At 36.0% G+C, this 13,380-nt stretch overlaps 1 protein-coding gene across 1 annotated transcript in view; it reads right to left on the reverse strand.

The window, feature by feature from the left end:
* The window catches only part of LOC149417457 (neurobeachin-like protein 1), a 238,637-nt gene that overhangs the window by 184,543 nt on the left and 40,714 nt on the right, over positions 1-13,380 (reverse strand). The window contains exons 19-26 of the mRNA XM_089640313.1: positions 12,136-12,334; positions 11,386-11,549; positions 9,905-10,075; positions 8,245-8,388; positions 5,618-5,694; positions 3,629-3,822; positions 2,654-2,938; positions 1,706-1,893 (exon numbers count right to left, since the gene is read on the reverse strand). Coding sequence (XP_089496439.1) covers positions 1,706-1,893; positions 2,654-2,938; positions 3,629-3,822; positions 5,618-5,694; positions 8,245-8,388; positions 9,905-10,075; positions 11,386-11,549; positions 12,136-12,334 — 1,422 coding nt within the window. The remainder of the gene's footprint in view (positions 1-1,705; positions 1,894-2,653; positions 2,939-3,628; positions 3,823-5,617; positions 5,695-8,244; positions 8,389-9,904; positions 10,076-11,385; positions 11,550-12,135; positions 12,335-13,380) is intronic.

The raw sequence follows: 13,380 nt of genomic DNA on the forward strand, positions 1-13,380 counted from the left end.
CAGCTTATTCTAAAAAGAGGCCCATACATGTTGCACCAACTTCGCAAGACGAATTGGTCACAAAGAGACCGACTAAAAAGAAGCTTGTAAAAGTAACAAAAACTCGAGTTCAAGGAAAAAAGCAAAATAGCAATTACGGAGCATCATCGTCTGATGCCCAAGTTATTGTAGGTGGGCAGTACGCAGAGCCCCCATCAAGAGCTTCTAGGAACCCAACTGGATACGGGCAAACTTACGATTCCAGTAGCAATTCATATGGGCAGAATCCTGAAGACTCTCGGTACAACAACTACAAGAGTAGCAACATGGCTTTCAGTCCTCAAAACGTCAACGATGTATTTACAGCCAATAAAAAACTGCTTGCTAGTTACCAGATAGAGCAAGACACGATACCATCACGTAGCGAGATCAGTAACATCATAACCAAGGATCCAAACTACCCTTTGAATGAAAACACAGCTCCAGCTACAGACATACAGATCAGCAAGTCTATATCCCACAGTTACTATGCGGGAACGGCTCCCGATCCATTCTATAATCAAGGAGCGAGTAGTAAATCGTTTCCTACATCTTCAGATGTACTCTCTCCCAACTACTATGACGTTCCTGATAAAAACTCAGCCCAATTGTCGGAGAAGAGCTCTCAAAAATTCAGAGATATGACCTCAATAGACATGAACAGTCCGTACGACAGAATGTCAACGGGACATTCTTCATCAATGCCAGAATTTGATGCCAAAATTAAAAACCACCGAACGCAGTAGGATTTCAATTGAATTTTGAACCATTCGGGGTGCAAGTGATGAACTTAAAATGTGTTGAAAGTTTCATTCAGTAAAGCGAATATTTCCACATAACGGTCATCATTGTGTTGATTAGTTTATGAAAGAAAATGTGATTATGATATAAAATCAGCAATATTTTATTTATGAAATTATTTTTGCAGTATTGTGTGGTGTATGTTGTAAGATTATTGTATTATTAGTATAGGTTTTAGTAATGTATTATTTAAGACTGTAAAGTGCAATCGATGATAATTTGTAGGGTAATGTTTTAAGATGAAGCATTTTATTTATTTTTGTAATTACTTTTTTGAATAAAAGAAATCTCTCATAAAATTGTTCTTCATTCATATTCATTCCAAAAAGACAACCTGTCATTCGTGGAAATCTAGTTTGTATAAACATATATTTTGTACACATTATGAGTATTTTTATTGGACGAAGAACAATCAACTGAAATATGTGTAATAACATTAATTTAAAGTATTTAGTATTATTGTTTGTCAAAATCAAAAGCAAATATTTCACATAGCAGTGTCGTCACACATACGTTTAAACAATCACATTCGGCTGAGGGTTGGTAAAAAAAAGATATTGAGATTCATTTCAATGAGCAAAATTGAAAGAAGAAGAAACTATTAAATAAAGAAAAAAGAATCTTTAGAGTTAAAATAAAAAAGGTATTCATTCTCATAATATAAATTTAAAGAAAATATTGACGAACTTTCAAATAGGGAATAAAAGAATCCTTAGAGATAATAAAAAAGATATCAAGATTAATTATAATGTTTTCGAACAACTTTCAAATAGAGAACAAAAGCATCATTAGAGTTAATAAAAAAGATACAGAGATTCATTACAATGAATTATATTTTAAAAAGATCATTGATTAACTTTCAAATAAAGAATGAAATAAATCCTACCTTGTACTCGATGAAGTGAGCCCACTGCTCGCCTTGGACATATCCTTGGAAATCACTGAAGAAGGCCGGACCTACGCTGGTGCGGGGTAACTCAGGCAGGTACTTGTGCAGGTTCATGGAGCCGCGCACCTTCTCCAAAAGGGCTTTCATCACCGGCAGGAGGAAGGAGTACTGGTCCAGGTTACCCACTACACCAAAAAATGAGTTAAAAATTAATATAGAGGAACAAAGATAGGGGGGTTTACACAGTTAAATCCCTCTGAATCATTAATCATTATACCTGATGGACCTAGTGTCCGAATAAAGTATGTTTCTAATTTTGTCTTATTTAATAAATCGAATTTCCTCTGAAATCTTAAAAGTTGTAAGTAGGTAACTACTTATTATAAACCGTATAATATTTTACGTAATATTTTTTTATTTCAATTAAGGAATTACACAATTTGTCCCAAAAAACGTCACTACATATCTCAATAAAAATTTAATTCTTTTTTCAAACTTTCGTCAGGCAGGTAGGTACCATAATATTGAAAAGCTCATTCAAGGTTAGCCACCTAGTCGAAGTTAGTCAAAGTGAAGCTTGCATGAAAATATAGTGGATGCAGCAGATTTTCCAAACTGGAAACGTAAGGTACAAATAAAATTACAGAGAAACGAAATACCGAACGGTCGAAAAAACAGGATAAAACAGGATTGCGCTAAGCTCAGTCAATTATATCTGCACTGGAGGTGAAAGTCTGTTTCAGTCACAACTCTCTCATGAAGTTGTGGTGAAGTAATCACAGTCGCTGTGCATATAAGATTGGGAATATCAAATACAAACAACAGAATACTTTATAGAAGAATTACCTCTATACCAGCTTTCCTGAGCTAAATCAAGCCACTTCCGATGCAACGACCGGCTGAATAATTTCACATTTTGACATTCACAATCTGATAATATCTAACCTTCGATAGACTGCTTCATAGCTGCCCCTATTGAACACATCAGATATGCTGTCTCTGCCTCGGTATCACTGGAGCTGCCCATGCCGCCGGGTGAGCGCAGCAGCGAGTGCAGCAGCGCACAGGCCGGCGCGGCCATGGACGCCCGCACTGCCACCTCGGCCGCGGTCGTGGTAATGCCAGCAGTGGCCGTGCTGCCTGCGCAGGATACCACCACGCCCAGGCCGAGGCGGGCCAGCTCGCGCCGAACGGGGTCCTGATCTTCCTCGCCGAACACTTTTAGACTGTCTGAATTTGATTAAACAATAAAAATTTGTTGTTGAGAGAATAAAGGATTGAGTTTTTGTGAAATTAGATATGAGCAAATCAGCACAATGTTGCCTGTTCATTAAGTAATAAAATTAATAATAAGAATAATAATGAAATGCGATCTACCAAGAACTATTTTTAATCCTATTGGAGGTTGGAAAGTATCATTGACTCATTAGCCCTTTACTAATGATAGTTGGATTACGTGGGAAAATCACCTCATGGGCGTTTTAACACCGTTGTAACTATGTTTTTACTGACCGTGAAAAAAAAACGAGAAATTATAATTGTAAGATTTGGGAAGCTGAAAGTAATAATTTATAAAAAAACATTTACCTCAGGATCATTGCCTTTGAAAATACAAGCCGAATGAACCCTGCTAGTAAACTCGATAAATCACAACATCTATCAAAACTTTAAACAAAAGAAATACACATTGACATAATTATCAAAATACAGGTATGATCCTAATATAGTAGTTGAGAGTGTACAAATAAAATGTCAAATGAAAATTTTACGTTAAATTAAAAAAAAAATTTGGTACCTAATTGCATGTCTGAATCATTCCCACAATCAGTTCCAATTTTTAATTCAAAGCAGATCCCAGTTCTAGAGGCCATTGAGACCGGAGTTATACAGAGACACACGCCACCGATTGAATTGACTTACCAAGTAATGCAAGTACGCCATCCAACAATTTGGAGGAACATTTCTTATTGTCATCTTTGTTGGGATCCAAGACAACCAAGTCATAAACTAGTCGCATTAGGTAAAGTGCATTGGATTTGGCGCCAAGTGCAGTGGAGCCCGTTTCTTTGAGGTCAAGCAACGAGGCTTGCACTCCCATTTCCAGCAATCGCAACCTAAAATATAATAGGTCATTTTAATATTTACCTTCATACAGACTATTTTTCCTACTTCATAAACCTTTTGATGTCCAGCTTTGGACGTAGGTATTCTTTTGCTGATTCTTGTCAATTCTCACCGGTCCGAAGCCCACAGTTTTCTTTAGGTAATAGCCCATCTCTTCTGGGTGAGATCTTCTTGTTCCCTAACTTTGAGACAACCCTCATAATTTTTAGTTTTTTCTCCCTTTCAAGGGAGTGGATAGACCCTGACCCTGCAATCAATCAGGCTAAGACAATCTGGAGTAGTCGCCAGTTGTTATGTTATAAAGTGGCCCAGATAGGCAAGGGCCCGCTGGAGTCGAACCAGGGGCAACAGGCTATCAAGATTAGCTCAGTAGTGGGAGGTGGTGAGAATTCTTTTGTCCACAAGGCGTGGGGGACTCCTTTGTTTACTTCGCCACTCTCATCGGTCAGTACAAGGAAGGTTATTTTAATATCACAAGCCAAAACGTGGTGAACAAAAGGTTTATTACAGTAGTATTACACGGGGGTACATCCTAACTATAAAAACAGTATCGATTTCTCTCTCTTGTTCTCTCAACAGGGTGAATTGGTACTACTGAGTTTACGAAGTGAACACAAAAATAAAGGTTTAGGTTGAAGAAGCTTACGGATGCGCCAGATCATGATGCAGGATGTCGCACTTGTTGTCCACGGCGGACGTTGAGTTGGTGCACACGCGGATTTAGTGGTAAATTAACTCCTAGGAGCCCATTATAGCGGTCCTGGTTCATGATTTAAAGATACCAGCGGTATTATCGTTTCAAAACAATAGATTCTAATTTTTGCGATCTCGGGGTAGGCCGCGGTGCGTGCTAGCCGGGGGCCTGATTTCAACTGTCGGCGCCTGGCCGTGTGTCCGCGTATATAGGCGAGCGGCTATTTTGGGAAGCTGCTACTGTTTTAGGGTGGCTTTAATTTATATGTTGTGTATCAGGGTGGGCTGTGTTTCGTAACAATATGTATTATGTACTAACAAATGCTATATGGGGACACTGGAGGGTCTAGAGTCGTTCATAATAATTAAATGTAGCTTATTTTATTGAAAAAAAATTAGAGTCTCGATGTGTATGACGAAGGAGATAAACAATCATTTTCCTTGTACCGTCCGTTGGGAAAGTGGTGATGACCCCCTAACTCTAATAGTTGAAAATATGAAGGATGTAAGTATAGGAAAAGGACAGGACTTGGAGACTGCTGTTTAAAAATCTCTCCGGATTTGCCTAGCAACAACGAGGCATTCAAATCCATCAGCCACCAATAAATGAACAGCTGTCCAAGTAATGGAAGGAGATGTTGAATAATTATTAGGTATTTTTGTTATATTATTATTAGTATGTTGTTGTATTATTATTATTATACTACTCTTATTTATATTATGTTACCACCATAATTCAGGTTGCCTAGTTTGGGGAATTTTCAATAACAAAAGAAATAAATGCTGTGAAGATCATGACAATGATAAACACCCCAGACTTGTACATGTCACGCTTCATTTTGTCCTGATTAACATTGCCAGTGAGATTGGCTGACGAATTTAAGAGAAGCAAAAAAACTGAAGACATTAAAAAAGCAAAAAAAAAACACTGAAGACATTATTTGATGAAGACCTATGTTCAAAGTTAAATTCCATGAGGCCGGCGAGACAACTAATTATATGATGTTGTTCTAATCATTTTCCAAAATGAAAATTTAACTTAAATATATAAATAAATTCAATAAATTATTAATTAAATAAAAATAAATTTACCTCAATTGCAAGTGTGAGCAATACAATTCATTATTCAGTGCTAGCAGATTGATGCAAGCCATTACTTGTCCTCGTTCCTAAAATATAAAAAAAAAACACAATGTCAATGCTGTGGCGGAGTACTTACCATAAATCAATGTTAATTTATATGTTAGCCACATTATTACCTGAACAATTACATAGCAATACTCGTGTCCAAGTAAATGAGCAAGTTTTGTGACAATTTCTTGAAGGCAAGATAATGCCGTCAAGATTTCCGTACTGTCGAGCAAGAATGTCGCGCATAAAATATAAAAAATTTATTAAAAAATATATAAAAGAATATGTAATGTATACAATTGCAAAATTTTACAGACTAACTTAGATCAACTTCATCAATATATGAACAAAATGCTCTATTTTTTTAACATTCAGAAATGTCAAGTAATACGATTTTTCAAAACTCAAACTAATATCTTAACCTCTCAGAAAAGGACTTTTATTTACTTTGTGTTCCTTTGCGAACTGTCAAAACGCGAAAATTTTTGTGTTATTCACGAGTTTTGTTAAAAGCTTCATAACTCACGTTTTGGGAAACGTAGCCTCATTCTAAAAAATGTTTTGGAAAGATTATGAAATTCACTATCGTATTGTTTTGTTATACGTAAATATTTGCGTGTCTAAATATACATTTTCTGAAAACGTCAAAAATATGTAAAAATCGCTGACCATTATTTCAAAGCTGTGAAAAATGTACTTTTTTCTGAGTATCATAAAGAAATAACACTTTATATATTGAAGAAATATAATTAAAAACTATTAGTCACCTCAAAATATTAACCGTCCAAACCAAAATATTTTTAATAAATTATTTAAAAACGCAATAAATTATGAACGAACAAGATGACAGATTCAATCGACTCAGATAATTCACCTCTACATTCCATAGATATTCTTGAATGCAGACGCGTAGCGTTATTCATTATCGATACTCTGTTTTTTAAATCATGGCAATCCGTATACTAGTGATGGAAATAAATCGATTTTTGTAAAATCTCGCGCGTTTACGTGAAAAGACGTACTAATGTCTTGACCGCTACTATCATATTTACGTCTTTTGACGTTCTAATGTTCCGAGTGGTTAAAGAACAAAATGCTCTATTTTTTTAACATTCAGAAATGTCAAGTAATACGATTTTTCAAAACTCATACTAATATCTTGAATGAACATACATTAAATTAATAATTCGTGACTTTGTGACTTGAGTGTAATATTCTATGAGAACTTGACATTCATTGCACACATTGATGATATAACTAATAAGGCTTTAAAGATGCTTGGCTTCCTTTGCAGAACTTTAACTCTCTCTCTATATTTTATTAGTTAGAAGTCAAGTGGAATATAATTCACCTATTTGGTCCCCTTTGTATAAAGTTCACTCTTAACAATATACATAGAAAGAGTTCAGTACAAATTTCTTAGGTGTGTAAATTTTAAGCACAAAATTCCAATTGAAAACATTAATTATGTCAGTTTGATAAATCAATCGCATCTAATAACGCTGTCTAACAGGAGAATTATGTCTGACCTTTTACACAGAGTCGTTAACAACTAAATTGACAGCCCTGCCATTGTTGTCTCTATTAAATTCAATGTGCCGACTAGGAACACAAGACAAAATGTAACATTCTTCTACAATACATACACAACCAACTATCAGACACACTCACGAACCAATAGGATGCATGATCTGGGCAATAGGTTTGGGGGTACTATTGATATAATTACTGGCTCCATTTATAGAATTAAGCGTAATCTACACCAGCACTTTGTTGAATCCTACAAATTATAGTAGCGTATTATAGTTTTAGTGATTTGTCTTATATGTAGTACTATTCTAGTTTCTATATTATTTTATGTTACTGTTATATGTTTTACGAACATAATTTCGTGCTATAAAACTTTGTATAAAATGTTTGATAGCTCACTAGGAATATTCTATTCTTAAAATCCATGTAAAAGCCCGGCTGGGCATAAAACCATATAAATTAAAATAAAATAAAAGTATTGCCTGTACTTGTCGATGTATTGCCAATGACTTCGCTCGGCTACCAATATTACGACAATATCGCTTGGTCAAATCTATTTTCTTCTCGCTCTATTACATTTTATATACATGCTTTTCTGTTCACCACCTAACTGCTACCAAAACTATCATAAATTCGAAAGCAATTAAATTCGCGATTTTGCTTCCAAGTTTAAACAAGTTTGGTGGAGTTATTGCAGCAGATTGTTTTGTGTTGTGAATTTGTCTTATACATTACGGCAATCCTGATGGGACACGCCAATATTGACAGCCAACACCTTGCCCGGGAAAGGCTATTGACAGACAATACAATTGTTCGGCAACAGGTAGTTATAGGCAATTTACCTTGCTTGTTTATCTTGCTTGCTTGTCGATCTAGCGCTCAACGCATTCCCTGAGTGTTGCCAAAGTTCGGTTAATAATGTGACTAGCGTATACATAAATCATTATTTATGGTAGGTACTCTGCTTCAATACTATTTCAAACTACAGTTATTCCATTTTTTGTAAATAATTTTGAGTATGTAACATTTTAAATTATAACAGTAGATAGTTTATTAACCTTCCATGATTCCTTTGAAGATCCTTCGACGCCTCTCCATAGAATAGTGAACAAGATGTTGGCTACAATATAACTAAGATTCTCTTCTTTGTCCACATACTTATCCCCCAGGTCCAAATCTCCAGGTATTAATGTTTCTGACAGCTGGAAAATAATGAAGAAAAAGTCAACTAAAATATATGTACAGTTCGTCAAGAAAGTGTAGATCACAAATAAACCACTCACTAGATCGATATCTTCGGTTAGGCTTTTTCCCTTCCGGACCGCGACTGTCGTGTATTTAAAAAAAACGGACCTCTTATGAAAGTAATTGGTGACCCCTGCTATACACCAATGACAAACGCTGAAAGTTTATTCAATAGACTTTCAGAGTTTTTCATTGGTGGATATAGTTAGGCAATCATATGACGTCATAATATTTTGGTTCCAATTTTCGATTGGAGTTACACCCCCCTGGTGTAGACATTTAGCAAGTGTACTAAATTTTTCATTACCATGGCAACACCAATTATAGTATGTAGATTCAAATGTGAGATTTTGATTGACTTCTGAATCTTACAGATTGACAATGGATAGGGAAATGGTATAAATAAGGCACATCTTCCTCAGGGATATCCGATACTCATGTTGTGTACCATATAACAAACAACTTGTTGCGCGCAGTCCGTATACATCGCTACTAAAGTCACGAGACCCGAGTCGCCACCAGTCTTTGTTGAATTCGAAAACGTCAAAACTATAATGCTTTCATAACCTCACTCACAACCAAACAGATGCAGTCGCTGTCATTTTTATATCCTGTCATCTTTATTGACTGTTTTGTTACTAGTATTGATCTAAAGCAAATGAATTGTTACAAAATGACACAAATGACGCCATGTTTAAAGTCTTGACGACACGAGTGTCTGGCGTCACTGACGATTTTGGAAAATGTCTCATAGCAGATGTGTGGTGGACGATGCCAAGATACTTGAATCGTGGAGTATCAGATAAAGGCCTAACTCAATTTGACTTAATGCTTTTTTTCTTGTTTCTTTCTCATGGTTTTTATTTTTTTAATTTAACATCTAAGAATTAGCTTTCAAAAATACAAAAAAAAAATTGGCATGCAATTATCGCGTTAAAAATTAACAACTTGTTAAAATATTAAATTTCCTTAGAATATGATGTAGAATCATATCCTTTCAAAAGGTACCAATAATTCCAAAACATTTTTTGTTTTAACGAACTAACCATCACGCCGTTTCAAACAAACAACTCGGTCTTGGTACACACTTCTTGCCTCATTCCCATTCATACATCGTCTCATACATACTCTTCTATTATTCTGACTCTTGACACAGCCCGACTCAAGTATCTGATTCACTCGATCGTGCCATGTCTTCCTCGGGCGTCCCCGATTTCTGCTACCACTGCTTTACATTGCTTACATTGTTTGAAGGAAATATGAAAATTTTTCTCTCGTTATCTAATTCTTTTTTAAGTTACATTGTTTCTTCTATCAATCTTCTTGATGTTAAATTTAAATGACATTGCATTTAAAACCATTTACACGATTGCAGGGCCCTTCATGTTTATTCACACTTTTTGGAATGACTGTGTATGTACTTACATTTAAAAATTATAATATATCTACAAGTGATGAAGACAATGTATGTACCTGTTTGGCCGCATCTCTTTCTGCTGATGTTTTATGTCCTGAAAACTCCTCGAATGACCTCATATTGTTTTCATCATCTATACTGGATATGGAGACGGACACAGAACGGTTGGATATGACGATGGTATCAGAATCTGCGTTGAACTCTACGGAATCGTTTTCATGGAATGTCTGTAAAAAAAAAGGTTCTGTATTGAGGTTGCAGTTATTGCAAAATTGGGAAGTTAACTCACATGTACCCATCAAACACAATACAGGTAATGAGTCATGCGTTGAATAAGGTGTAAAAAGTACACTCATGTGAATTGCACAAATATTGGGCACTCAAGTGACAGGTGTTCGTGGTGATTTCTGACTATTTTATATCAATATTCCGGGCACGGTTGCGCAGTCGCTATCCAAACCGATATTGACATGAAATAAATAAGAAATCGTTACACTATGGCAACACTGTCAGATCTCTCTATGAATTGACAGTCCTAAACTTCAAAAGTTAAACGGCTATGTAAAAATATGAATAATTTGACAAATGTTAAGTTGTTGAGTACCAACATGAATATGGATTGGCAGTCTGGCAGATTGGCACAACTTGTATTTGAACAACTTTTGTTTCTCCAAGCCCGAGCCAATGTAACATCATTGGCCCGGAAGGAATCAACTCACCGCGAATACAACTTCTTTCAATTCCAAGAGCTTCGTTAGTTCAACTCCGTTCATTAAAAAGCCAGTAATTTGGCACAACGAATGACATTATTAAAAAAGATGTGTATATGGACGGTTAACTGAAACTTATCTGGATGCCGCGCTAAAATTTGTCTATCGGCCGTCGGAACATTTCTTTTGTTAACTGTGCTTGCAGATATTGCAAACTGTTCATTTTATCGATCAACCGTAAATATATAACATATATCCAGTTACAAAGCCAATGCAATTCAGGCAGCGAAAAAATACAATTTTAAAATATACAGTTAAAAATTTTACAGCAATTTTATCCAATACTTTTTTTTTCATTGTGAATACCGCGCAAGACTAAGGACGGGTTGTTTAGCAGAATTTAAATAATTCATCAAATTTCAACCTTAATTTTCAAGTTCGGTGAAAGTCCTATTCAAGTTCTGTTATTATATCATTGTGTGCCAGTAGCTTCACAGAACTTGAAAATTTAATGAATTGTTCAAATTCTGAAACAACCCGTCCTAAGTCTATTGTCAGGGTGAATAAAATGGGGACTGGAAGGAGATGGGTAAGAGGAAATTTGAAAAGTGCCTGGCTATTCAGATCTGGTCATCAAATATGGCTTAATCCACTTAAGCAACCAGAGTATGTTGCACTCGTATTATATTCTATTTATTTTTATTTTTTACATATTAAAAATAGTTGGGGGTATGTTCTTTAGAAGGTGCGATAGGTGCTAAAATGATGTCTGTTGTCCTAAACATATCATTTAACAGATTTAAATAATTTGAGGTTAGATCAGTTACCGGTAAATGAGGTCTGCTTAAGTGGCCCAGTTCTCCGAGGCTCTCCTGAATGTCCACAGTCTTCTGTCTGATGACGGAACAAACAGACGCGACTGCGGTGGTCAAATTGTCTGCTGCGTACTGTAAGTTTCCTGCCACGGCCCCGTGCACTGAACCTGCTATCTCTGCAAATTCATTATTAATTATTTTATGTTACAACAAGTGATTAAATTGATAATATTTATCACCCCTTTTATGGTGTAAATGAAAAAAATAATATATGTATTAACTTGACTATTAAAGTGGCAACCTCCACCCAATACAAGGTGTATTAACGCCCTTAGAGTTTCGTCAGAACTTATGATCAAATTATCTTATGCGTGCATAGTGTGACTGCAAACTTCAATTCTTATTCCAAAAAAATCTATGGAAAAAGGCGTTCATTTCCTATAAGTTAAGAGAGTGGAAGATACTCTCAGTATCACCCTGGCGACAGACCAGCATTCAGGATCGAGGCGATGCTTGAAATTGCTTTAGCCCAGTTTGGTGGCCTGATCTGAATAGCCAGGTAATTCCAACCTTCCTCTTCCCTATATCCTTCCCTACCCTACTCTCTTAAGCCTCACAACATACCCCAGTTGGAGACGCCATAATCTCACTGGTTATGTGATATTGAAAAAATCTTCAACCTTTAATAATAATGATCATAATGATATTATATATTACATATCTCAGTGGGTAACATTAACATACTATAAAAAGTATTGTTACCTTTTATTTCATGTTCTATCACGTTGGCCGCCTCACTGAGCGAGGGGATGTGAGCGTGGTGGGAAAAGGAACCAGAATCCGGTTCCAGCTTGAGAGATTCTTCATCGAAGGTCATCAGATCGATGGCTTCGTCCACTACGATGGTCTCACTGATGCATCGCTTGATGAGAAGACGGGCTATGCAGTCTTGCCAGCCAACCTGAAAAAAAACCAAGAAAATTAAGAAAAAAAAATTAGCTTAATCACCACCACCAAACCTTCACTGGCTCAAGTGCCCTGAAAGAATTCAGTACAAATTATATACAATTTTCCAATTATGTCCTAAATCCTGTATCTAAATTTTGCTAATAAACAATTAGTTAATGTTAATCTCAAGTGACCTACCAGGTAAGTATTGTACTGTATATTATCTCCATATAGTTAGTTTGGAGGATTGGTTATCATCGCCAGTTTAGATGGATTGTTGGCTAAATGATTCTGTGTTTCTCCAAATCCGCAGAATCCGAGGTTGCGTGATTACCTTCAGTGTGAAATAACGAGAATTTGGATAATTCTAATTTAGTTTTTATTTTAACAATATGTACTCACTTATAATAATTTTACAAACAAATAAATCGCGTACGCTAGAGGAGGTTTAGGGTCAACCCGACGGCAAGACTAATGGAGACAGAATAATATTATTTACCGCGCGAGGTATCGCGCGCAGGTTTACAATGATACCAGCCTCACAAGAATGTAGGTAAAAATAATATTGTAGTTATTTTCGGGAGATGCAAACTCCCTATAATTTACCCTGCATTAGTAATAACATAGATCATTGTAGAAATGTATTATATATTTATACAGCGCCCTTGAGGTGATTTTGCACAAAAACGGAGCTATACAAATCATCCAAACATAATTATTATTCATATATACCAAGAAAGGTGTATAGCCACTTTTGGCCACATACGAAAACAAAAAACAAGTTAATACTAACATATTAACATCTCTAGAGTCATTAACGGAAAAAGTCCCAGACAAAAGTGTCTATCAAAAACAGCAGCATTCGTGCAGGGCCAGCCCTATACGGGCGCAACCTAACCTAACACTACAATCACAATACACAACAATCTGATTATTATTGATTACTGTGATCACCTACCGAGGCGTCTACTGGTTTCGATAAGAAGAGTCAAAAATTTTCTCACGTCAGGCGCCGGTTTGGCTTAGGGCCGGCCCCGCATTTGTGGCTCTCGACTTGAA

The sequence above is a fragment of the Hesperophylax consimilis genome, chromosome 15, assembly GCF_061612785.1.
Source record: "Hesperophylax consimilis isolate HC1 chromosome 15, BYU_Hcon_1.0, whole genome shotgun sequence".
In the NCBI taxonomy this organism is placed as follows: Eukaryota; Metazoa; Arthropoda; class Insecta; order Trichoptera; family Limnephilidae; genus Hesperophylax; species Hesperophylax consimilis.